Here is a 27,247-nt window from a genome sequence, read left to right on the forward strand (position 1 = left end):
TTAATCTCTATGCATAGTCTAGATCTATGGAGTAATTGTTACCTGTTTGCAGATGCGGCACCAGGAGTAATTGAGGATGGTGTGCTGGTAGCCTGGCACAGGTGAATCCAGCTCCTTCAGAACGATCTGGACACACCCGTTGCCATGCACAAAACGCCGAATATGGTGTACCATGGGAGTTTCACAGAACATACTAGGGCACTGGTAAGAAGGCCTGTGTCCCACAGAGAGAGAGAGAGAGAGAGAGAGAGAGATAAAGCGAGAGAGAGAGACTCAGTCAGAGGAAACCAGGATGATAGCAGAATGGATAATAATAATTTGTTGTTCATTTATGTACAGTGCAACATTATAGCATCACAAAAACTTGTGGACGATAATTTTTACCTAAAACAGTATCTCTCCAAAAAGATACCAAGAGTCAAGTCATTCTTTCCATAGAATTCCATTGTCACAATCCTATGAGAATAAATCAGAAATGTGAATTCAACAAGGCAAAGTTAGGGATCCTATGACATTACTCGACCATACCACTATACTATACAGATCCAAATAGGAGTGGGGTTTACCAGGGGCTGACGCAGGGGTTGGGTGCATTGTTCGACTGCGCTGATGAGCTACTGAAGAGCACGCACAAACGCTGATGATTGATGGGGTTCAGGCAGTCCAGCTACACAAACACATGGATAAGAGTATGTGCAACTGACAGAAATATAACTTTTGTTCATGACATGTTCATGACAGTTAAGCTAAAATTACAAGGTAAATGTGTATTGATTGGATTAGCAGTGACCCCCCCCCCCCACACACACACACACACACAAGCAAAATACACTTTAACACACAGAAGTCCACTGTGTTTGTGTGAGTTTAAGACCCTCGTGTTGAAAAATGTCTCACTTTGGTGGCCCAGGTGATGTCTGTCTGCCCTGACGACTTCTCCTCCTCGCTGTCGGCCTTGACCGGCGCCCTGGCGCTCTGGTTCTCCCTGGCCTGCTGCTGGGGGTTGGAGAAGGGGTCGTCCCGCTGGCGGATGCGTCCGCCCTGCGCCCGGTAGTCGGCCAGCATGCGCGCTAGCTCCTGGCTGCAGCTCACCTGCTCGGCAATGCGCGCGCTGGTCAGCGGGTGCGAGGGCAGCACCTGGATGGGCCGCGGCCCCCCACCCCCGACGCCGTTGGTCAGTGACGCCCCCGGCGTTCCGGATCCTGCCGACGCCGCCACGGCGGAGTCCTTCAGCAGCTGCCTCTTGCGGCGCCCGTCCAGCTCCTTGAAGTCCTTGTTGAGGAGCGGCGAGAGGTAAACATGCTCGGGGAAGTAGTCGCGGCTCGGACAACGCAGACCGGGGGCCGTGAGCAGAAAGGGCTCGCGGAAGGTGACAAACGGCGAGATGCACAGGATGATGTCCTTCAGCTCCTGCCGGAAGCACGCCGATATCGACTTGAGCCGGTCGTCGGACGAGGCCACGTGCTCGGTGACAAACAGCCCCGTGTCGTCCTGCAGGGGGTCACGGAAAAGGCGCGTCGGTGGCGTGTCCGAGCCCGAGGCGACGGTGCCAGTGCTGGTGCCATTATCGTTATCGTCGGCGTGAACCAGGGTGCCTTCCTTCGTCCCACCAGCGTCATTTTGGGCCACTTGCGGCAGCCCCTCCTCGTCGGCCAGCTCCTCAAGGTCGGAGATCAGGTAGGGCGGCGGCACGGAGGCAGGGTTGGAGGAGGTGAAGGACAGCGGAGTGGACGTCTTACAGCCCGAGTCAGTGCCTTCGCAGTCGGCTACCAAGCCAACGGTGTCGTTCACATCGGCCCTGGGGCTCTCCTGGTCCTTGCTCGACGACTCGGACACGGACTGTACCCTGGAGTGGGAGCTCCTGGACTCATCAAGCACCACGTCACTGTCTGTGACCTGGGAGACGTCACTCTGGTCAGCCACATATCCGTTTCCTTGGACCATCCCTTTCTGACCCTCCTCCTCCTCCTCTTCCTCCTCCTCCTCCTCTCCTGTGGTGCTCTCCAGCAGACAGGGGAAGGAGGTGCTCTTGGTGAGGCTGGGAGGCATGGCGAACTCGTCCATGAGGAAGGAGATCTCCAGCTGCGAGTGGTAGGCCACACAGATCATCAGGCGAATGATGTCCTTCACACGCGCCAGCTCGTACTCAGAGGCGCCTCGGAGTTTAATAGTGCAGCCCAGTTGAGGGGGGCAGCCTTCGAAAAACATCAGGGTCTTCTGATCATCTGTCACAGGATGGGGGAGAAGGGCGTGTTATTTAAGTAATTTCACTGTGCTAAATTACTGGAATGGGCCTCGAATTTGTATGACATGTAATCCATCAGGTGAAGCACAAAGTCTATATAGTGTGCCTTGTGGTATAAAATTAGAGCCAATGGTATCAAACTAGTTTGACAAACTAGAAACAGAAAAGTACAGAGAATTTTCAGAGAATCAGAAACAGAAACAGAAAAGTACAATACTTTCCTTAAAAAAAGACAAGAATGCAGAGATATAGTATAGTATAGTATAGTCTATAGTAGAGTATTATCTATAGATATCTTTTAAAAGAAAACATACAATATACACAGAAAGAATCAGGCAAACCCAATTCCTGTGTTACCCGCGAGGGGAGCAGACGTACTGTTGGCCAGCTGGAAGGAGTGCATGTAAAACTTTAGGCAAGTGCCCAGCCGAGGCTTGGTCAGCAGCTGGTCCATGGACATGACCAGGTCCCCTTGCGTCATGCGGCTCACTCGGTCCAGCACTTGCTGTATAGTTGAGGAATAATACATTTCTTAGCTACTGAGATTTTTTAGCTACTGAGAAATACAAACGTGTCTATCCATTGAAGACATTAATCAACCCTTGAGCAAGTGGCCTGATCTGTTAATTACTTCAACAGAAACATTCAACAGTCTAATGATTGTTAAAAAGTAACTTTTGATACAGCATGCCGCAGAGAGGTGAAAGAACTTACAGGTTTCACGTTGATGACCAGAGTGATCCCGTGCTCCAGCAGCATATCCTGGGCGATGCGAGACACAGTTTTTTCCACCAGCACCAGGTTCGGCCGCACGTCCACAATGCGCTGGACGTAGTTCTTGAGGAACTCACGCTCCTGGTGGCGACATAGGAAAGATACTGTTCATGATTCAAAGGCATTTGGAGAGACCAATTTGCATCAAAAATGGATGAAAGTCTGAGTGGTCCCATAGATAACAAGGCCTTTGCTTACTTATGTTTTATATTACACTATTTCAGTTATATGCAAAGCATTAAACATTGACATAACAGTAAAATAAACAATTACAACAACAATGAAAGAAACTTGTGTTTATATCTTGATGTCTATTGTCTACCAAATGATCTATGAGAAGACTTTTTTTTGTACTTGCCTGTAAGACTATTGGATCAATGCTAGTAAATTTGGTTTCTTCTCTGTACAGATATTCAATTGAACATTTCAGCAGCAAGATCTTGGGGTTTTTGATATAGGAGTTCATCTGAACACACAAATGCATAGAAATACATGATCAGCACCATTAAAATGACTCAACTGTTGAATGTAAAGGAGCTGTATTAACATTACTGTACTTTGAAATTTCACTATACCTTTTTGTGCGCAATATTCTTTGTACACACAAAACCATTTACCACAGTTGAATCAAACTTCTTCCCTCCTGAAACCTGAAGGAAGAGACAAACATAATATGAGACTAGTGCTAAACAGTCTAAATCCAGGTATTAAAATACCAGAGGGATTTTTGCGGGATCTCAGGAGTCTTACCTTCTTAATGTGGACCAGCTGACGGATGTCCATGTCGTCGTCACAGCTGCGCACGTCTGGCCGCACCGTCTGCACCACCTGCCGAACCACGGGCACGATGATGTCTCTCCAGGATAGCGACAGGGACTCGCTGTACAACAGCTGCTGGAGCAGCGCCATCATGTGGCTGTGGTTGGCAGAGCTGGAGAGAAAATCAGGAAGCAAATTTACATCGAAATAATATAAGCTATTCTTACACATCTAAAAGAGATAGTCTTCCATTTATTTCCTTATTAGCTCTAAGATAGCCAATGATGGCACCAAAAATGATCCACACAAATGACTAGGCAGACCTAATTTTAAGAACTGAATCAATCAACAACCATGTATAACAACAGCCTACAAATCTGTTTTCTTTTATTACTTTGCACACAACCAACTGCAAATATCCCATCTAACTTACAGCAGCCTCTCCATGGCCTTCTTCTCCCCATTCTCCTCTCTGAGCTGGTCCAGGGAGCTGTGGTGCCATCCCAGTGGAGTGAAGAGCATCTCCTTGGCCTTCTCCTCCACACGACGATTAAACAGGGATTCTACAAGAGGAGAGAGGCCCATGGTAAGTCACCTCACCGGCCTCCAATCTAGTTGCCATGTTACTCAAGTTCCAAAATGCTTATGAAAAAGTTACCTTTGATGAAGGCATCACTGATGGAAATGTTCTGACCATCCTCAGACACTAGGACCTCAGCTATGAGAGAATGAATATGACAGAATCACTAATCAGGCTTGCAAATGTACTCTATAAAACATCCAAGAAAATAATAATTGAATGCTTAAGATAAACATCCATACATCTCCCTTATTTACCAAAATTGCATGGTAATTGTTAAGCAATGTAATGGCATTTCACAATGCTAAGATTGTTTACACAAGGCTTCATTACAAAAATGATCTCCTTTAGACAGGGCTCAGAGACCGCAAGGCTGTGGCTCACGCACTTTTCTCGGCAGGCTGAGGCACGTGGGGGTACTTGGACTGCTTCTTGATGTGAAAGTTGACGTTGTCCTGCTCCATGTTGAGGTTGATGGAGGCTGCCGAGTCACTGTCCACCGCAGACTGAAAACTGCTCACTGACGTTCTCTTACTGGGGCTAGAGGAACCTTGATGAAAGAACGAAGAACGGAGGAAAATGAATGCAAAAAGTAATGACGTTCTCACTCTTCTTTCTTGAGTGGGGTAATTTCTCTAAGTGTTAAGGGACACATGTAATCGTGACACTTGAGGCTTCACCACAACACTGCAAAGCCTATAAAAAACCTCAGTCCATTTTAAACAAGCTGAGGCCCAGATAAGACGGTGGTATTTCTGGATCATGTCTAAATACAATTTTGGCAGTTACATGGTAAAGTTTACACTAGCATTTCTGAATTGAGTATCAAACTGTGCTCATAGACAATGGCTATCAGAAGTTTTCCTGAGCCCATACAATGATTTTCTTTACAGAAACAGCTGTATCCCTTGTTTGCAAATATTTCTCTGGATTCTCTGAATATTTTAATGATACTGTAGACGATTAACTCCCAAATACTTCATAATTTCATATTAAGAAGCATTAAAATGACATTGTTTCATAATTTGTCCACACAGGTTTACACAGAGTGATGAATACCCCTACATATTTACTTCTAAGAGACTCTGCTGCTCTGGGATGCTCTTTTTCATACCCAATCCTGTTGCCAGTTTCCCTAATTAATTGTGAAATATTCATCATTTTATTTTCTTTATCATTATAGAACATTTCCAGCATTTTGTTGCCCCTGTCCCAACTTTTTTTGAAACCATGAAATAGTCAAATTTGTCATTTTCAACATTTGATATGTTGTCTATGTCCTTTTTGCAGCTAAATATGATTTTTGCAGATTATTACATTTTGTTTTTCACTTTAAAAGATAGCACCGAACCAAGATGAACAACCGTAACACTTGATAGAGCTTGACAGACACTCACTGGGCATTGTATAGTCGTTCTCATCAACCAGCTGCTCAGTGTCGCTGTCGTCGAACTTGATGTCCTTAAACCAGGAGGGCTCGGAGTGGCCCTCCAGAGAGTTCACGCTGTCACTGTCTGGAGACGGCGTCTCTGAGAACTCTGTGTTCTGGAAAACAATACAACGTCATCAACCTAAATCACCACCATGAGTTGACTGAGAAAATAGAGAAACAAAGGTTTCATATCAAGCCACAGGTTTCAGGGCAGAGTAGATTAGAAGCCATAATTTGTGGTCTACTTTGGCTCACCTGCAGGGGGCGGTAAAGGGCATACTCATCACGGAAGACCTGATCGTGGTGGGTAAGACAGTCAAGCCAGCGCCCGTCCACTAAAGCCTGTCCAATAGCAATGGCTTGGGCTCTACAGAGGTTGTGGAACAATGGCTGAATATTATTCGAAATCAAAAGCTTGTACTTTCAGTCACTATTTCAATCTACTGGCATTATATTGCCTCATAATTGGCTGCGAAAACAGACATAAATGGACAAAATCAAGTCATTGAGCAATGTGTATCCCACCTGGTTGAAACGGTTCCATTCCGCAGGAGCCAGTTGACCAGTTCCTTTCCCACAATGCAGTTGGGGTAGGTCCGCAGCCAGTAACGGTGGTCCTGAAACTCCATGCCCGTACTGTTGTGGCAGATCTTCTTCCAGAGGTCTTTGAGTTGGGACGAGTCCTGTGTGATCAAACAAAGGCTCCCTTTACAAGCGAAGCCACTGACTGGCAACACTACAAATATTATGTTACAGAAACTACAAGATAAAAAAGACAGACAGTCATTGAAAGATGTTTTCCCCCCAGATATGTATTAAACCCTGATTGAGCATACATATGTGTGTTAGTGTGTGTAGTGACAGACAGAGGCACTCAAAGGGAATGCAGCAGGCAGACACACATACAAGCAGACTACACACAATTTCAGATCTGTTTGAGAATAAAGTTGATACATTAAAACATGTTCTACAATATACGTACGAGGACAGGCAGATCGGTATGACTTGTTTTAATGCTATGAGAGATTATTTAGAAGCAAAACGTGCAAAAATTACTTCTATGACCGGGTTTGCGTGATTTGTGCAAACTTTGCATGTTTAATTGCAGATTACAGAAAGTGTCCCAAACCAACACACACAGTTAGGGCTAGCATCGAATGGATGTCGACGTTGCAACCATCATGCCATCTTACCCTCATCACTCTTTTCTTCCACTCCAATTTCTGGTCAAACCACTTTTTATTAGCGCTTGCCCTACTCTGTGATGAAACAGAATTCATGGAGCACATAACTGTCAGCGATCCATTACTGCTATTGAGAGACTCTAGACAGCTTTCAGTGCTCTTGTGCAAGTGAGCACATCTCTGGAAAATGCACATAGAAACACAAACTGCATATAAAGGCTCAGTGATACAGAGGAATATAAAGATGCACAGAGACCAATTCGGTTGTTAAGTCCGATGTCACATGTCATTTCTGCACCCAAAAAAAGTTTACTAGCGCAGCCAGTCTGTTTTCACAATCTGTAAACCTTGTCAGTACCACCTTCATTTTAGTAAGGGTAAAAATATTGCTTGACTCTAACAGAGTAATTAGTGTAGCTGTGTAGCCAGATGATATAATCAAGGGCAATGTCCAGGCCTTCGTAAAAAATAGGATTTTATTAGGTCGAGGCAAGGAGGGGGTAGTAGAATGACATTTTCTTGTAGGCTACTCTAAATAGTGAAACAAAATGTTTCTTTTACTGTCTGTGGAAAAAAAACAAGCCGTTCTGGGCTCAGTTGAACCCAGTAAAAGAATTATCGGCACATTATTGCATCACAACTTAACAACCGGATACGGTGATAAAGGGAGGTGCGTCATAAGCCCCATGCCCAACGCCCATAGTAAGTATAAGGATACTTACTATAATTATATAGGATACAGTTTTGAATGGCTCTATCTAATATAAACAACAACGTCCACACCACACAATCTGATCATTCATCTGGGATTTTTTTCTAGAGCAATTTTGTGAAGGATGATAAGAAAAATGCTGACGGCTAATCAGAATCCACTGAATTTTAGGCATCACATTAATGAACATGAGAGGCTTCTCTTGGTCGTTGGTCTGTGAGGAAGCTCATATTGTTGCATTTATACTGGTCTTTGTAGTCTTCAATAGCAGTGTGGACAATGATAAGCAGAAAGAGAGTGAGAGAAAAAGAAAGAAGAGATTCATTCAAAGAAATATACACAGAGAAGATTGAAGAAGAGAAAGAGAGAAAATGGAGATGCACAGAGAGAGAAAGAAAAAAAGAAAGAAAGAGAGAGAGAGAGAGAGAGAGAGAGAGAGACAAGACACAGGGAGGAGACACATGGAAAGTGACAGAAAATAGATACAGAATGGATGGAAGACAGAGTAATACATGGAGAGAGAAAGACAGAGAAGAGTGTGAGACAAAGAGTAGAGAGTAGAGAGGAGAAGATTGAGACATCCGTACCAGTAGTATCTTTCTCTCCTCCTCGCTGTGGTCAGGCTTAGGCATGGCACGACTGGTCTGGGGGCTGACCGAACTGTCGTACGAGGGCACCATGGAGGAGCCCGAGCGATCCAGAGACAGGTTGGTCACGCTGGCTGACCTGGCCACGGCAGACAATCATAGCACAGTAAACACACGGTATATAGACATACATGCGGCTGGATATGTCAATAGAAAATAGGTATAAAAACCTCTTCCTTGCGGGAGACTTCCCCACGTCTTCTTGGACTCCGGTCAGCCTGGAGTTCAGTCCACTAACCTGGGTTTCCTGATGGATCAAACTAACACACACACACACACACACACACACACACACACACACACAAAAAAAGTAAAACAGTAAAAATAAAGCCGTACATATACATGTACATGCATATCAGATTACTTACAAAAGTATGGAAGAGAAATTAAGCCCTATATATACACATGTACATGCATATCAGATTATTTACAAAATTATGCAGGAGAAATTGTGTACACACACACATGCAATTATATAAAATATCATCAATCTAACACAATTAAACAACATTTACCACATGCATGCAAGGGATCACAATGATGAGAACCACCACAAAGGTTTTCTCAACTACATGTCTACAGGTTTTCAGAATCAAGGCACACAAACTCACTTCTTTCTCATCCCAATGGGAGTTTTTCTACGCAAGGAGAGAGAGAAGGGGAAAAAAAGATGTTCTTTGAGACAGGTCAAGTTTAGAGCAGGAGGAGGCCTTGATAGGCTGAGAGGCAATGGTGGAAGGTAATGTGTCACATCACATGTCTATTTTGGTGAAGGATTAATCTTAAACAACCATGCACTTTAAATGAAATTAAATGAAATGCAATCAGTCTGGAGAATAGAATCAAGAATCAAGGATGTTCGGTCTTTAAGCTCCATCATGCTAGTGAAGTGGCTGCATCCCCGAATAAAACTATATTATTGTTTTTACGTAATTCATCACATGAAAGCAATGAGATTTTCTTGAGAACATATTTTTGACGAAATAACTTAAATGAGATTAAAATGAAGGTCTTGTAGATAAGTGAAACAAGCTTATCACCCTAGATTAGTCATTCAGCCCTGGGGGAGGGGGGGGGGGTTTCCATCCACAAAATGAAGATTAATGCATGTAGCATCTTAAACTTAACTAACAGAGAGAACAAACCCACCGAACATGACACAATGATGGCCCCGAGGGTACATTTCCAGGGAAAACGGTACAATTCATCAAAATATTAAAGTTAGTCAGGCACTTTGCCTAGTCAGGCACTTTTCTATGACTAAGCAACTACGCACAAAACCCCAATGTTAACTATGAATAACATCTTAATTGAGGAGACTGTCTATTCAACACTCAGCCAGAGAGTTAAGAAGCAGATGTGAGAAATCTTAGATAGGGATGTGAACAGGTCAGGGAAGTAGATAGCAAGTATAGCAGACTCTGGTGTCACCAGGCAGGAAGCTGGTGAGAGAGGGCTTGTGGGAAGTGGGCCAAAAGAATATCATCTGCCAATGGGCAGAAGAGGAGGGCATTGGAGTGACCAACTGACTGCTTTTATTCGTCCAGGATGCTTCAGCTTTTGGCGTTACCTCTGCCAGGTGGTGTCCTCCTCCAGGAAGATGTTGCGGCTGGCCTTGCGGCCCCCGACAGGCGTGCGCGGCTCGCTGGGCTCCAGCACGCACACAGACACCGGCGAGTCCGACAGGGCGCTCAGGTCCTCACCAATGGTGCCCGAGTCGGTCGAGTGTGCGTAGCTCAGAGCGATCTTACGGCAGTATGTACAGGCGCGAAGGTCACCTACACACACACGCACACACACGCACACACGCACACAAAGCCGGGGCACAGACACCAGAGAAAGAGGAAGTCAGACCAGCAGAAAAATACTTTCTAGCAAACAAAGCAGTCTCGGCACACAGCACACTGTCAGCAATAGCAAACCACACAGAGAGAGAGTGATTATCTTGTGAGGTCACTTACGCCTTACCGGTTAATGAGTAGCTTGGGACACTTTACTGTATTTTTTAGAAGAGAACCCCAGACACATGCTAAACTTGGCACACAGGTCCTATTTCACATTACCTTGCCTTTCGTACATTCCAGCCATAGTGTGCAGATATAATATTCTATGTTATGTCAGATGCAGTGTGACTCTTATGCGAACTGAATGTAAAGCTGTTCTTTTTGAAAGAGGCACTCAAACAAACATTTGGTTGAACTTTAAAGTAGGCTACAGTGTTGCATTTTCAAGTGAAGCTGCTCTTAAATTTGATTTAGCATTTTAACAGTAATACAGCAATCATACCCTTCAACAGTGACGGACTGAATTTCAGTCTAAGTAAGTTAAGAAGTTTGCTAAACTGAGATGGATTAGTACAAGGAACTGAGGTTCCTTAGTGTCAAGGAGGAGGCGCTAATGTCCATGCCTGTGCCGTCAACTGAGGCAATCAAACCGCACACTTTCAACCCAAAGAGCGCTCCAAACCAACACCACATTTGTTAAGCAACACTGGGGTCAAAACAAGCAACGCACACACACGCACACACCTCAGGATTTCCCAAGCGCGAGTCACAAAACACATGGCACAGCATGCTGAGGGCGTTCTTACTTCTCTCTTTCAGCACCCGTGGGTGGGTAGCAGCCGTCTCCTGAGCTCTACCGACCAACTGTTTCACTCTGAGCTTGTCTTAGATCATACACTTTATACTGCCATGTGCCCCTTAATGAGGGATGGAGTTTCTTCCAGCATCAGCAAGATAACAGGGGTCGAAGGTCATGAAGGCCAGGGGTCAAACTGGTGGGAGATGAGGTGGGGGTGGTGGTGGTGGGGGTGGTCGTACCTAGGTACATGGCCCCCACGCACACTCCCAGCTCCTCCCTACCGGCATGCAACCACTCACCCGTGTATCCCATGAACTTGCCAGGGATTTCCTGGTTGCAGCAGCGGCTACAGAAGATCTGTCCGCACAGACGGCAGTGGTGGCGACGACGGAAGGTGGTGAACTTCTCGTTGCAGTCGTAGCACTCCTTACACTGGCTGTCCGGCATCCAGTACTGCTTCAAGTCACTGTCCTGTGGCGTGCAAAACACACACACACACACACACACACACACACACACACACACACACACACACACACGTCTTCTCAGATAAACTACTTAACAGGAATCACATGTGCTTTGATGACACTGGGATCATGCAAACAACACACCTACAAATGTACTAGAACATACATACTGTACAGGTGGCTATCAAAAAATTCATGAAAAAGTTCCCCCCCAAATATTTCAAGCCATTTTTTGTTTTAATATTTTGTTGATGATTACGACTCATACAGCTCATGAAAAACAAAAAAAAACAGTTTCTCAAAATATTAGAATAAATATGTTTTAATACAGAAATGTCAGTTTCCTGAGCCTTTAACCTCTTAGCCTGGTTCAGTAAACTCAACCACAGTGATGGGAAAGACTGCTGACTTGATAGTTGTCCAGAAGACACTCATTGACACCCTCCACAAAGAGGGTAGGCCTTAGAAACTCAATGCTGAAAGGGCCGGGTGTTCAGAGTGCTGTATGAAAGCATATTCATGGAAAGTTGACTGGGAGGTAAAAGTGTGGTAGGAAAAGGTGTGCAAGCAACAAGGATGACCACAGCCTTTAGAGAATCTACATACAAAGTCGATTCAAGAACTTGGCGGATCTTCACAAGGAGTGGACTGAGGCTGGAGTCTGCATCAAGAGCCACCATGCACAGACGTGTCCAGGAAATGGGCTACAAGTGGCACAGCCACCCCTGTCAAGCCACTCTTGAATCAGAGACCAGGTTAGAGCGTCTTACCTGGGATATAAAAGAGACAGAATTGGGCTGTTGCTCAGTGGTCCAAACTCCTCTTTTCACATAAAAACAACATTTGCATTTTATTTGGATATCAGGGTCCAATCAAGGTCCCAAGAGTCTGTAGGAAGAGTGAAGAGGCACCGAATCCAAATTGCTTGCAGTGCAGTTTGATGTTTCCAGTCAGTAATGATTTGGGGTGCCATGTCATCTGCTGGTGTTGGTCCACTGTGTTTTATCAAGTTCATAGTCAATGCAGCCTTCTACCAGGAGATTTTCAGGAGATCCATCTGATGACAAGCTTAATGGAGATGCTGATTTCCTTTTCCAGCAGGACTCCGCACCTTCCCACAGTGTCAAAACTGCTAATAACTGGTTTGCTTTCCATGGTATTACTTTGTTTGATTGGCCAGTCAACTCGTCTGACCTGAACCCCAAAGAGAATCTGGTTTATTGTCAAGAGGAAAATTAAACACCAGACCCAACAATACAGACAACCTCGTGGCTACGGCCGAACAACACCCGTGGGAATATCCATGACCAACCCCACGATCACGAGTGCTATATTGCTTTTATACAACAATTCTACCACAAACTAAATAATCTGAAAACACCCCAATATTGTTTAAAAATGTTAATAATATAATTAATATATTGCTTAATTATAAGCACTGATTATTGTATAGTCAAATTTGAATATAACGTGGCCAAAAGCTATTGTAGCCTTCTTTCTATCTGTTTAAGATCAACAGATCAGTGATTTACGCCTATCTGCTCGCCAAAAAAGCTGGTATTGTGTTTCCTGAATCCTTACATTCAGACATTCAAATTTTCTTCTCCATTTCCTACCAATGTATGATGCTTGCATGAGGGAAACATCCCAAAACAATAGCACCCATATAATTGTTGCAGTTTTGAGAAGTATTTATTTTCTTATGCAAGCATCATGCAACCATGCAAAAGCAATGAAACTAATTATATCTTACATTAGTAAAGCAGTCCTCTGATGTGCATGTCACAAAACATATAAGTGAAAGTGCATGTATAACAATATAGGCATAATAATGATTGTGATAATAATAATAACAATTTGATTTGGAGGGAGTGGGGTTGGGTACGTGTAGATGAGCCCTATGACCCCAAAGTCTGCCATGACTGGGCCTCAGGTCAAAGAAGTTTGAGAAAGGCTGGTCTACATAACCTGCATCAGATTGAGGTTTGCAGTGATGCGCCTGAAGGCACGGGTTGAGGACCCAGTCAGTTACGTCACAATATGCACATTTGTTTAAATTCATACCTACGTAATCACCATGACCAAAATTGTACTTTTTTTTTTTTTACTTTGAATCTTGAAAAAAAAAAATATTTTGGCTGTTACTGCAAACAAGAGTATTTTTAAGGATGGCCTCATGACTGTGAAAATGGCTGACCACAGTGCTTTAAATGGAAGCCCCCAGTATCAGTCATCAAGGAATCAAAATCTGCCACAAACACTTACACCACACAACATCACTCATAAACACACACACACGGACAGAACCTGTTCAAGAGACCATTTTGGGGCTAAATGTGCTTTTTCTCATTTGGTTGTTTTCTGTTTGTTTAGAGCAGAATGAGTCACTGCTGTTCAAAGGGCTCATTTGGGTGAAATTATTATTATAATTTATTTTATTATTATTTATTATTATTTATTATAGGGTTCTAGAATAAATAAAACAGTGTGTTTGAAATAATGGAATTTGTACTCTCTCATGAAGCTGGGTCGATAGGACATGGGGAGGGTGGGTGTGTTGATCGGCGGGAGGGGGCGTGGCGCCACGAATAGTTCAAGCAGACGCAGGACTTTCATGTACTTCGATGAGGGGGGAGGGGGCGTGGCACTGTGCCAATGCCACACCCCCTCCTCCATGAGAAACAAAGTCTCACTCCTTGCAAACTTCAAAACTTGAGAACCCTGCAAGTAAGTAACAGGCAACACTTCATATTTCATGAAAGACGTTATATCTCCATTTCTAGAAAAAAACAGTGATTTGATGAAAACTAGCCACTGTTTAGCTTGGGATTTCTCAGGAACAGAGGCGTGTAGAAATACACGGTTTGCACCCACCGAGAGCTTAAAGTCTCACCTTTTAATCGAGCTATTGTATGTGTTCATAGCTATAACACAGAATATGCTGTGGCTGTACAAAAATCATCAACAATGCTCTAGATCGCTGGCACTCTAGGACAAAGCTCCCGAAAACAGCTTGGCATTCAATGAGTTAAGGTCACTATCAAAGCAACCTGGGTTTCCATAACACCTCAGCAGGACTGAAATACTGATTTTTGGTTTTCATGAGCTGTAAACCATTATCATCAAGATTAAAACAAAAATGGCTTGAAATATTTCACTTAATATCTACTGAATTTAGAATATATGAAAGATTCACTTTTTGTTAGCAATTTTAGTAAACTAACGCTTTCCTATTAATTACATTAGCATCAATTTCAACAACTTCTACTAACATAGCTCTTATACAGGGCATCCATGCCTCCCAGATCAAAAGATCCCTCACTTCTGCTAAAACTGCTAAAAACAATCAATGATTAAGACAACAAATCTGTTACACTGACACCGTGGGCAAAATCCTCCAGTGTTCTTGGCATAGTATTGATTCATTGGTACGAACAAAGAATAGTTAAGTTTAAGTGGATACGATTCCATTGGTTTGCAGGAGACTATGTTGCTGATTAGAATAGCAAAGAAGAGAGCAGTGCTGAGTTCAGGAGTTGTTGTTGTTGAGACATATGGGATTAGTGGGGATTGAAGAGTGGGCTTACCTGGCTTTTCCCCTCCATGATCTCCTTCAGTCTCTTCAGGGCTGTGCGTAACTGTACGGCTGTGCGCGGGTCATGGGTACCTAGAGGGGTCTCGGACTTACGCCTCCCATCTACATACACACACAGATACAGACACAGAGAGAGGAAGGGAGACAAAGAGAGTATAAAAGAAAGAAAGGAGACCAACAGACAGACATCGAGAAGGGGAGAGAGAGAGAGAAAGAGAGAGAGAGAAATAGTAAATAAAAGAAAGAAAGGAATGCACACATACAGAGAGAGAAAACCATGCACCCAAGCCAAGCACACTCACACACACACACACACAAAGCGAGCACCTAATGACCGTCACAACCACCATCAAACGTTCCAGTTAACATGCCTTTCTCATAGGGCTGACACAGCGATCCATGCAGGTCAGTTGATAGCACATGTGACATGGCCTGGACCCAGCCACCCTCACAAGCACTACAGAGCCCGTCACCAGTCAATGTACCACAATCAGGCTCCAGTTTCTCAAGGCAGCAGAAGATTGCATTGTTATTCTGAATGACAGTAATATTAGGCTGACAGCATTACTGGCATGTGATGATTCTATGGTTTTTGGGTCATAACAGCATGCCCCAATACCGTGTTTGCATCTCAGCATCTCAACATGTAGAATAAAATAATAAACAATAAAGACATAAAAATGAAACTGTGAACAGTCTTGTAGCATTCCATGTAATGGTAAGGATGTGAGACGTGCACACAGATGTGAACAGGATTGTGTGTACACACACACACACAGTTTCCAGCACAGCACTCGTCACTTGGGTTATGACACTTAAGATGCGCGCGCGCGCGCACACACACACACACACACACACACACACACACACACACACACACACACACACACACACACACACACACACACACACACACACACACACACACACACACACACACACACACACACACACACACACACACACACACACACACTAAGTTGTTAAAAGCATTTCTTGAAAAAGGCCACCACTGCAAACCATCACACACAGAAAGTCCCATGAGTAAGATGATTGAAGCTCACCTTCCCAATCCACTGCCATAAACAAAGAAAGAACAAAAACAAAAAGATAATGAGCACCATCTTTGAACATATGATGTGCAGACTGCTCACTGTTTGAGCTCCATAGAGGGGAAATACGGTCCTGTGCCATATTGTTCTCACTACAACTTAAGAAAACAGATCCAATACCTTAACCATTTGATTTCCAGGAACTCTACCCATACAGTGCTTGAGTAACAGTCAGACACAAATGCTCATCCTGGCTGGGGCTAGTCCACAGGTCCATGTAGTTCTCCATGTCTCATGACCTTGGGATCAGCTGCATATTACTCTTTGTATGTTCCTCTGCCCTGCTCTCTGAAGTACGACATGGAACTCTCTAGAACCCCTAAATGGGCCTCGTCTTTAACAGCAATGAGCTGTTCTAAGCTGACCAGTGGAACTTGGTCCTTGTGAGAACCATGGAACATCCTCCTGATGAGTACCTCTGACAAGATTTTGGATGATCAAAGGCTTACTGTGTTGGTTTCTGCCCACTCAGTAATGAGTCTTGCACTGGGTCTCAATTGGCGTACTTCCTTGAATACACTTTTGTGCAGCACCCTATGTGCACTGTACGCTTACTGGCGGAGTGGTTACATTTTAACAGAATAGTGTTGTCTCATATCAAACACTGACTCTGTGCACTTAACGGAAATGACGATCGCAACATTTAAATATAACTTTATTGGTGTCCTCTATTCGACAGTGACATGGTAGTAACTTGCTTGTACTTCTGTAACGTGTGTTTTCCACTGCTGCTTCAGCTTTCTCAACTGCGATTACCACGAGTTTGAAAAAGCTCCCTCCCCTTCCTCTATTCAGTCACTCAAATTAGGTATTGTAAGTGCAGAAGTACGCGATTTGAGACACAGTGTTTGCATTTAGGTTTTTTGTCAGCCTCTTCATATATCAAACCCTTATCAGCCGGGGGAACAGCAGAGCATTTTGAGGTGTTGAGTGAAATCAAATAAGCCTACACTGGGTTTCAACTTGTTATTTGTAAGACAGGCTGCATTTAACAATCTTATCAAACCCCATGTACAGAAAGAGCTGCTTCCTTGGCCTCAACCTTAAAAAAATGGAAATTTCACATGAATATGACAGATAGTCAGACTACTGCAAAATAGCTTAGCCAACTATATCTAACTCACAATTGTACCATGTGTACAAATAACAAAATGTATTAGGAGTGTGAGGTACCTGACACCATGTAACTGAACTAAAACGACACATGGGAAAACAGCTTCCAGCTCAACTGCATAGACAAGCCACTTAGTTTCTGTAATCACAAAATTTCAAAAAGCCTTGTGTAAGGCTGCCTGCCATGTCACCCCATGCAAGAAACTGCTCTTCAGGTGGATGTGGCATCTGAGAGCAATAAGGATTGCCTGATTGAAAATATGTAATAGACTGCCAAAGAACGATTTAAAACAACTGACTCATATGTGACTAACACAGGCCTTATGGCAAGACTGTATGTGGGCATCTATATTGATGTTGTGAAGACAATGGCAGGAAAGTGCAGTGAACTACCAAGGTGGCAGCAAGGTATTTTATTTGAGAGGAGAAATCCGAACTGGATGGGGGTCCTGAAAGTTTGCCACTGAGCCTTTTTTCTTAAACCTTACAGCTAAAAGGCAGAAACAAACTTATCATCCCATCTTACTGTCAGGTTCACCACCTTCATTGCAAAGCTAGATAAAACTTGACCAAAGGAATATTGATTCATTTGCAAATACAACATCATTCTGTGATATTAATGAACCTGAGACACATCACTGCAATGAGGGGACATTTTCACAAATATTTATCCTATTTAAGTGTGTGTTTAATATGTCTTGGTGATCAATCTATACAATACAACAGCACCTCATCATGTATATGTCTGTACATGTGTGTGAGTGAGTGAATGTTGTTCTGCATAAATACTGTGAGTGATTGTGGCATGTGTGCGTGTGCATACGTGTGTACGTGTACGTGTGTTGTACCTGAGGTGCTGGAGGTGCGTCGTATGAGCTCAGGGTGCGGCTTCCTGAGGGAGCCGGTGCTGTGGAGGGAGTGTGTAGGACTACTCCACTTCCGCCGTTCTCCCTGCGGAGAAGGTGACGCTGATTCGGACTTCCCTGCCACAGCTGGGGGCCGCACATCTTCTAAACACCAACACAAACAAACAAACAAACAAAGATATGCCCGTTACACTCATCACAACAAGGAGGTTCTCCAGCAAAAACAGGTACATTTACACCTTAAGAGTGATTTTATTTTCTAAGATAAAGATTTTCTAATTGTGGGCTTCTCTCAGAATCAGGCCATTTTTTTATGATATGAACAGTAGTGGTCAAATATTAAATAGCACTTTGAATTCTGCTACTGGTGTCTAAAACTTTGGGTTTGGCCTGCTTGGCAGGTAAGGGGTTAATCTGAAATGATGAACAGTTTGGTTCCAAAATGCTATATCCTCCATTTTAAAGAATTTTTATTAATCATTTCCTTAATTTTTGTTTTCCAATTAATTTCAGTGGAACTGTAATTGGGTTATTGTTATTTGATTTATCTTTAAGTCAAAACAACACAACTGCAATTGTATTGATATTACCTGAAATACACAATTAAATAACATGACTTATTAATGTTTTCAAAATTGGAGATATAGCGTTTTAGAACCAATCTCTTCAAATATTCTTGTTTGACCATTAGGTATGACACTCATTCATTATGGTTCATTTGGAGACCATAAGCATCTTTAAAAAATCCATACATTGCACTGTTCAGTGCAAACACATGAAAAACACTTCACTGGTGAGCAGGTTATCTACACGTATGCCAATTTCTACATTTTTGTCTTTTGTATGTATAAAAAAAACAACATAATATCTGAAGTGCGTTTTTTATTTATCATGTGTCTCTACAACGCACCCATGCGACTTCCAGTCCTAACTACTAGTCCTAAACTGAATGCTGCATAAGTTTGCAGCCCTCAAGATCAGTCGCTCACTGGGAGTTTATTACCACTCTGACTCAGGAATAAAGGGGAAAAGGACAACCAGTTCCAGCATAACTGCTTCATCAGACATGCAGCTGACCAATGACATTCATGCCTGAGTGTCAGGTGACCTGACACTGTCTACAGTATCACAAGCATTGTGCACAAGGTCTCCTCCGTCACATGATCCCTGAAGACTGATGGCTGCTCTCCAACACACACATCCGGAAACACACCACTCTCATCCCAGAAAAAGACAAACAAAAAGCACCCTCCCTGTCCATTTTTATTAAATTTGGAAAAGACTGTGATGATTTAGGTGCCAAACTCAAGAGTGTACCATGGTTAGTTAAATGCCAAACTCAAGAGCATAAGCAGACCATGAAAACTTTAGGTTGTCTCATTTTATAGTAGTATAGAGTATATATACTTATACTTTTAATTTTGTTTTTTAATTTTGGGAATGTCAACCCCAAACCTTGTATTGAATCGCTTTAAACATCCAAATTCAGTCTGAGAGGTGCCACATATCAATTAAGATCAATCCCCTGCTGAAAGTATAAGAAGCTCAGTGAATATTTATTTTAATGTTCTTAAGCCAAAGAACAAACCCCAAATAGGTGCAAGAAAAACACTTCAAATCATGCAGGTTGTACTCTATTGTTCATCACTGTAGGCATCTAGGAATTATTTTATTTAGGACATAGCCTAATGAGGTCAGTTAAAGGATGTGAAAATAAAACCTCAAAGCGGAAAAAAAAATCAACATAAAGAGAAGCATCCTCCCAAATAAAAAACGTGTGGGGTGTCCGTGAGTATACAGTGCTGCAACTCTGCTGTGGTCCCAGAGTCACCACTCTCACTCACCCTTGCTGAAGCGGAACAGGCTGACAAAGGAGCTGTAGGCCGAGCGCAGGGGAGGTTCCTCCTGCTCGGGGCTCAGCGGCTTGAAGTGCGTCAAGTGGGACGGGCTGGTTGGCACCGGGGATGGTGGCGGCTCCGGAACCCAGTCCAGGGTGGAGGACGAGGAGGAGGACTTGTCATCAGCGGCCATGTCACTACTCCTGCGGCTGAGAGAGACACAGGCACGAGCGCCATGAGAGAGAGAGGAAGAGAAGAAGAAAGAGAAAGAGAGAGGGTGTAAAAGCACAAATTGGACAGAACAACTCTCCCAGGGGGAATATATATGATAGAAGGGGAGGCAGACAAAGCTCTGACATTTACAGGTGATCCTGAGTATCGGGAGAAGTATTAGTAATATTTTATACCAGAATCTAAAAAAGCAAACTCCCTCAGGTTTTGATCAGGATTGTTTTAGGATTAGGATTAAGTTTAACTCCATAACTATTAAACATGGTGAATACTGGTAAAGTTATTCAAATGGTCAGTAATTTCATTGTAAAATCAAAGAGTGACCATTCCATACATCGGCTAAGCAAAAGGTGCTGAGAGTTAAGGGGAAACCCTCAATGTGTGAAATCTGTGTATTATCTTAAGACTCAAAGGCATGCATGTGTTCTCAAGAGGAAGCACATGACTCCATTCACCCTCACTCTTACAAAAAAGAAAACCACTGAAGCAAGTAGGTAGCCAACAAGCTGCCTATCTGTTCAGGGAATCTCATACTGCTAAAGAAAGTTCGACTCAGGATCTACTTCATAAGGGTTGACATGAGTTGAAAACAAACCTCGCACAAGCGGAAGTGAAATTTACATGCAGAATAATTTACTTTCAGATGCTTGCCTAATGTCACTCATAAACATCGGACAGATTAATAACTGTACGCCATAGGCTGATGTTATACAATTACTCTTTCACTTACTGTTTGGTAAATCCAACTGACTGCTTATGAATGAAACACGTCATCTTGATATAAAAATACAACTAATCTTAACCAACCGTAAACAATAACATGGGCAACGTCAAAACCCATAACGGCATCGTGAAGAGAAAAAACATAAGAACATTAAAACCATAATCCTTTCGTTCTTTAAAAAACAAAAAAACACATCATGTGACTACTAAAGGCGAGTGACAGTTATGAATCTAAAACCTATTGCTAACTGGATGCACAACATACTGTACATATCTTGCCGAATCGCGCGGTGCACTTCTGCGTTAATCCAGTCTACTGTGACGTTAAGTTTGTTAATGTTAAACTCACGCGGTTGTTATGTTATATGATTAACTCAACCCATCATCAACCACCATGATCCAACGTTATGGTTATTTGGTTACATGGCCATTTAGTTAAACTGCTTGAATTAACCTCATTCTTCAGGTGCGTAGGGCCACTTTTTGTGAAAATCTCCAGTCCGCTTTAACAATCAACCAACCAACGAAGTAGGCTATGATATGTATACAAATCATTCATACATTCAATATAACTATCCAATATTACGACATGCATTGCACTCTTGCTAGAGAAAACTTAAAGACTTATCCTATCATTGGGAATGAAGTCAAATGTGTGTCGTCTGCCAGCTAACTAATGAATCCGCTATATGGCTAGCCAGCTAGGCTATACTAAGCAAACCCATTTTTTTCAAGGTACATTCTTCCAATACCCAAAGCTACAAATATTAGCACACAAAATACCTAACTACTGTAGCATTGAGGATGGTTTCCCCAACCAACATGCATTTGTTAGCTGGTGTTTCCCGAAGACCTGACAACAGGCCCAATGGTTGGTTGGCTAGCAGTATTTCACCAGAATGTTTGAAGTGACTCCCAAGTCAGCTAACATTAACGTTAACACTATCCACCACTTTACCTTGGTTGTCAGTTTGCTTAAAACCTTCGTATCATCTTGACATCATCAGTTCATCATTTCCCGAGAAATCAACAGTTTGGATTACTGTCCATCATTTAATGTTTACCCAATCTACCAGTGAGATCATTCCTCTGAAGAACTATCCTTCAAGTACCTTGTGCTAACTATGTTAGGCATAACATGTAGAACTAGGATAGTCGATCTATGTTGTGATCACGAGACTAGGCGTTCCAATCAAACAACGAGTGAATGGCCATTCGTGCTGGGTGGGTGATGATGATAGGGGATAGAGTTTCTCTCTCTCTCTCTCTCTCTCTCTCTCTCTCTCTATTCAATTCAATTCAATTCAATTCAATTGGCTTTATTAGCATGACTGTTCTTTTACAGTGTTGCCTGCCAAAGCAGTGCTGTATAAAAATAATAACATTTGTGATAACAGTAGGCCTAGTGCTAATAAAAATAATGACAGTGGGGAGAAAAAACAACAATAACAACCAGCAGACAATAATAAACAACAGTGCTGGTTAGAAACAGACAAGCATGGATACAAATAGGATGGAGATCCAGTAGATCTACACTCTGTCCCTTGCATCATGGCAGGCTTTGACAAACTGGGCAGCCGGAGGTGCTGTTTGCCCCTCTCCCAGTATTATAATCATTTGATCTGCACTGCTCAATGAGTCGAAATACGGTATATCTTTTGAAAGTTTTAGGAAGAATTCAGCTCTTTCTTTTGTGAATTTCTCTCTCTCTCTCTCTCTCTCTCTCTCTCACACACACACACACACACACTCTCCTCCATACCACATCATAGCTCACAGGCTCACAGGGAAGGAAACCAAAGAAAGCAACTGAACAATTGAAGAATGAAAGTAAACTGATGAATATAGTGCACAAATTATTCCAATTTTGACAATGTTCCACCACTTGGATTTTCATGGACGTTTGGTATGTGATATGGGAAGGTTTCATGAACTGAATACAACAAAAACAATTTCTGTTGCAATTAGTTTTGGGTTGGGTGTTTTTTTCCCTCACAGATTGCTTAATAGGCCTATATAATACAGACTGCTAAAGTTAAATTGTGAAATAAAAGCTTCTGTAATGCAGTGGTGTATACGTGATACGCAGGACTATGCAGTATACCCACTTAAAAAGCATCACCATCTCAGTATACCCATAATAGGCAAGGATAAGTTTTAACATTTGGGGTTGATCACAGTATCACTACATCACAGTATATCCACTACAGCTACCTAGACTAGCCTACACCACTGCTGTAATGATATGCCTTTTTCAGAGAAAAAAAGCACACACATGTGACGTTTTAATAGACAAATAGGCTAGATAGGTGTGTAGGCTGGGCTAATACAGCTTGAGAGAGATTGACTGACAGACTGACTAACTGAGTATATCTAAATATTTAGGCTATTTATTGATTGCTTTTATATTTCCAATTATAATATTTAAGCTTATAATACTTAAGCCAATTTCCAATTATAATATTTAATTAAGCTATTATTGTTTTAATAACAGTTTCTGCATTAATAGTTAACTTGTGACAAATGTTTTATCCATATGCCTACCTCAGAATATTTTGGTTACATTGGTCATAGTTATACTAGGCCTATGTCAGTTCCCTTATATTACCCTAGCCAGACTAACAAAATGGCCAGGTTGACTGGTCCTCTGACAAACTGAACATTGAGTTTCTCATAGAAATCTTCTGAATGCAAAGAAACTCAGGTTACTTTGTGGTTATAATCTTGCTGTAGTGCCTAAGCAACTGTTCTGGGATCCATTGTAGCCTGTGTGGCCCTCTCCATTGTTGAAGTGATTGACAGGTGTTCCTTAATAAATTATTCAGCTGTGAGCCCAATACCTGAGACCAACGTTATACTATCAGTCTATTTACTTCCTGTCTTCCATGAGGAGTACTGCCATCTTCTGTTTACTGTGTTTCTTACAGGGAGTCACAGGTGAGTTAAATAACCTACCTTGGTCTATTCTCCTCTTCATTCATTCAAAATTGGTTTTAATGTCGGGGTCACTTATCATGTATCTTTTTCAGCAAGTATAGTCCAGTTTATGTTTGCCAGATGTAGCTTTGAAGCTTACACATCTGAAACTGGAGGCTTTAAATGAATGTCAAAAACATTGTTTTAGTTTTATCCTATATTATTTCTATCAAATCTAACTTTGAACTTATACTTTCACAACATATATCATACTCACACAACATACATTGCCTTGTTTAATTCTATACAAACCTGTAAGAAAGAGATTAGTGTAGCACACACCTAAGACTGCATGGATCATTGCTGTCTTGCCAAACCTGATTGATAGGCTTTTAATCTTAAAGCTGCTACATACTCTATCAGCAAAGTTCTTGAGTGACCAAAGTCATTCAAATACATCTAAGAGTTAATTACTGATCTCTATTCTCATCCATAGCATCAGCAACTTTCCCACACTCTGCTCCCACACGCATGCTAAGGCAGTCTTCCAGGCTGAATGATATTACTGACGAGTAGCAAGATACTGTACATATAATTCCTGTCTTTCATTAGTTTCATTTTAATGAGTGGTAAAGCTTAACACGTATGTGTGTCTGCTTGCTGTGCACAGGGTGAGAAATGGAGTCCAGACAACTGAAAAGAGATATCGAAGCATTACTGTGAGTTGCTCCTTATTCAGCTACCTGCATGTGCTCTTGTTGCTAGGTGTACTATGTTGACAAGTAAACAGGCTATTATCGCTGAATGTGTTGATGTAGAGACATCACAAGCTATAAATGGTCTCATGGAACTAGTTGACACAGTACAGTGTGTCAATTTCCTTCCCATGCAAATATGTATCAAATATAAATCTTAGTATATTTCTCTGCTTGAAAATGTCCATTTCATTTGTCATTTTTCATTTGCTGACCAAATCTAAAGAGGGATCACAAAGTCTGAAGTTTTTTTTTCCTGTTTAAAAGTGGTGATTATATTGGACAGAAACTCAGAGAAAATGGATTTGATCCCAAAGGGAAAGGAGCCTCTTCAATGTTGGATGATCTTGTGAGTATACATTTTTCTTATTTCCATGTAGAACTTTCAAAATAATTACAACAGAGTTGTCTATTTTACTATGGTCACAAGAAAGAAAGAAAGAATGTGGCATATGGATGGAATTTTCACACACTGAGAATACATGCACAACACTGGATACATTATTTATTTTCAGGCAGTTTCTGATGTTTGTGCTTGATATACTTTTTCACAAGTGAATGAAGTTCAAGATGCAATTACAGCACAATATCTATAATTTCAGTATTTTTCAGATGATTATTTCTTTGGTCTGTCATTTTTGTCTGTATTCTCAGGCCCATTATGACTTGGCAATTAGCGTGGCACTTTGGTGGTTGAATAAAGAGGATGGCAAAGACCTCATGGAAAATTTTGTCATGTGAGTCTTTCTTTCCTGTTTTTCCCCGGGGATTGTACAGTAGGTGGGTCTGTTTGCCATACAGACCTTAATCAAATATCACTCATGCACACTATATTTACTCAATTATTAAACTTTGAATAAACTTTGAATAAGCTATTATTGTATTAAAGTATTTTGTTACATATTTTGTTCTTAATCTGGACATTTATCATTATTTTGTTGTTTTGTATTTCATATCTTGCTTTGTGTATTTATTTTTGTGTGTATGATTTGATTGTATTCCTACAATGGACAAAGAAGCCCTGGACACATACAGTACCCTAACCGAGCGGAGCGAGAAGCTATGATCCTGTCCTCCTTTGCCGGGTTGATCTTAGTGAGTGGATATCTAATGCACGCGTAGAATAGAATTATACACACAAAATGGACATACTGTATGTAAAATATATAAACTTCATCATGCAGAATAGCTTGCCAGTGGAGGACATTCTTTGTCTGTACAACTGCAAGCCGTCTGCCTCTTACGCTCATAATCAGACTAAGGTAAACTGAGTTGCATTCATTTTATATTTGTGTGCTATGTCAGTGAAAATAATTTATGTTTGCCTCTGACAAATGGGCCACTGTCTGGTATCATTCACAGAGTGCTATCATCCACCCCTTTGCCTTGTCTTACCATCCATTTGCCATGCTTGGCTCCTATAAGGCAGTGGATCGCTCACGCAAGCACAGTATGTTGATGTCCCTCCTTGGAGGAGGATACTGATTTTTTTTAAATGCACAAGTCTGTGTCGTTTGTGTTGTGATTCTATTAAATTTGTTTTATTTCATGGATATAGATGAGAGGCTAAAACGCTGGAAGTCCATACACTGTAAGGCTGCCACCACTGCAAGACAACCCGTGCTCCCTTCGCCATCAAGGTCCTCCGCTTCATCTTTCTCGGTAAATGATGCAACACCCTTCATTACACTGTGTGAATCATAAAGAAAATGCAGAAATGAAAGCTCACTGTCGTAAGAAATTGTTTGTAGGTCCAAAAATGGGAAATCATGTGATGGAGTGTTATATCTTATACTTTGAGTTTGTGCATATGTCCTACACTGCTGTATTGCACATGGTCATCTTTTAAAGATGCAATGGCAACACCTTGTGGCCAAACAGAGTTACTTCAGTATGAGATTACAGTTTAAAGTGACACTTACAGTTAAAGTGTGTATCTGTTACAACTGCAGGACAGTGGAGACTCCTTGACTGAGAAGACAGAGCATTATGAGGGATCACAAGAATCCCTGCAAGACTGAAATCAGAGCATGAAATTCACAGCAATACAGGATACAAAATCCTAATGAGATACTTGCATGAGAATTCTGCTGCAGGGCATTTTCCATGATAGCATCAGTCTTTGTTGTCTTTGTATTGGTTCATACTAGACATGGAGATGTGTGCACTTCAGTATGCAGTTCAGACAACACTTTTGTTTCTTTACATCTTGGAGTGAAATATACGATCTTGCGATTATACTTTTTTCCCCTTCCTCTTCTGTTTCTTCCTTTTAGGTCCTTGTACATCAGTGGCTCTGTTAGATTCTCTTTCATGGGGTGTCCATTAATTCATCAAAGTGTTAAACTTATAAATAAACTTCTGTAATTCATTCATGCCTCTTCAGCTTTTTTCATGACATTCATGCCTCTTCTCAGCTTTTTGAAGTAACTGTCTTGACAAAATGACATTCTATTTTAATCCATATTTTTGCAGGTAAATACAGGCATTAAACTACCTGTGACCCTTAACATACAATGACTTACACACACACACACACACACACACACACACACACACACACACACACACACACACACACACACACACACACACACACACAAACCATAAACAGTCAGGTTAGGCTTCTACCAGGTGTCATGCAGCACATTTCAGAAAAGCTTTGATTGCCAGGGAATGCACCAAACAATATTATAGGCTTTGTGATGAGCTTAA

At 42.0% G+C, this 27,247-nt stretch overlaps 2 protein-coding genes across 15 annotated transcripts in view; one reads left to right on the plus strand and one right to left on the minus strand.

Annotated features, from left to right (window-relative positions):
* The window catches only part of pikfyve (phosphoinositide kinase, FYVE finger containing), a 34,687-nt gene extending 12,715 nt beyond the window's left edge, over positions 1-21,972 (minus strand). Inside the window, exons 1-26 of one of the 12 annotated variants that reach the window (XM_048238817.1) lie at positions 21,820-21,972; positions 19,914-20,116; positions 18,052-18,210; positions 16,043-16,054; positions 14,971-15,080; positions 11,237-11,387; positions 9,904-10,111; positions 8,945-8,971; positions 8,504-8,593; positions 8,274-8,412; positions 6,984-7,049; positions 6,316-6,473; positions 6,046-6,157; positions 5,756-5,903; positions 4,747-4,908; positions 4,437-4,496; positions 4,212-4,341; positions 3,770-3,950; positions 3,595-3,669; positions 3,378-3,485; positions 2,960-3,100; positions 2,603-2,750; positions 898-2,225; positions 567-667; positions 385-456; positions 43-214 (exon numbers count right to left, since the gene is read on the minus strand). In XM_048238817.1, the coding sequence (XP_048094774.1) occupies positions 43-214; positions 385-456; positions 567-667; positions 898-2,225; positions 2,603-2,750; positions 2,960-3,100; positions 3,378-3,485; positions 3,595-3,669; positions 3,770-3,950; positions 4,212-4,341; positions 4,437-4,496; positions 4,747-4,908; positions 5,756-5,903; positions 6,046-6,157; positions 6,316-6,473; positions 6,984-7,049; positions 8,274-8,412; positions 8,504-8,593; positions 8,945-8,971; positions 9,904-10,111; positions 11,237-11,387; positions 14,971-15,080; positions 16,043-16,054; positions 18,052-18,210; positions 19,914-20,100 (4,245 nt within the window). In that variant the 5' untranslated portion in view covers positions 20,101-20,116; positions 21,820-21,972. Of the gene's footprint in view, positions 1-42; positions 215-384; positions 457-566; positions 668-897; positions 2,226-2,602; positions 2,751-2,959; positions 3,101-3,377; positions 3,486-3,594; positions 3,670-3,769; positions 3,951-4,211; positions 4,342-4,436; positions 4,497-4,746; positions 4,909-5,755; positions 5,904-6,045; positions 6,158-6,315; positions 6,474-6,983; positions 7,050-8,273; positions 8,413-8,503; positions 8,594-8,944; positions 8,972-9,903; positions 10,112-11,215; positions 11,388-14,970; positions 15,081-16,042; positions 16,055-18,051; positions 18,214-19,913; positions 20,117-21,819 lie in introns of those variants that run through there. The other 11 variants (XM_048238816.1, XM_048238814.1, XM_048238815.1 and 8 more) reach the window with 11 other exon arrangements.
* A 1,810-nt stretch (positions 21,973-23,782) lies between these two features.
* Positions 23,783-26,865, plus strand: LOC125292113 (uncharacterized protein C2orf80-like). 3 transcript variants are annotated; one of them, XM_048239276.1, is made up of 9 exons: positions 23,783-23,798; positions 24,448-24,496; positions 24,800-24,881; positions 25,187-25,269; positions 25,549-25,627; positions 25,717-25,794; positions 25,895-25,982; positions 26,091-26,194; positions 26,485-26,865. In XM_048239276.1, exons 2-9 carry the CDS (start codon positions 24,456-24,458, stop codon positions 26,551-26,553), a joined length of 624 nt encoding a protein of 207 aa, XP_048095233.1. In that variant the 5' UTR covers positions 23,783-23,798; positions 24,448-24,455; the 3' UTR covers positions 26,554-26,865. The 3 variants fall into 3 exon arrangements, with proteins under 3 accessions (XP_048095233.1, XP_048095231.1, XP_048095232.1); XM_048239274.1 differs by lacking the exon at positions 23,783-23,798 and adding an exon at positions 24,303-24,362 and having other exon boundaries at positions 24,819-24,881; XM_048239275.1 differs by lacking the exon at positions 23,783-23,798 and adding an exon at positions 24,303-24,362 and having other exon boundaries at positions 24,819-24,881; positions 25,552-25,627.
* Positions 26,866-27,247: the final 382 nt, after the last annotated feature.

This window comes from Alosa alosa, chromosome 3 (assembly GCF_017589495.1).
Source record: "Alosa alosa isolate M-15738 ecotype Scorff River chromosome 3, AALO_Geno_1.1, whole genome shotgun sequence".
NCBI classification, from domain to species: Eukaryota; Metazoa; Chordata; class Actinopteri; order Clupeiformes; family Clupeidae; genus Alosa; species Alosa alosa.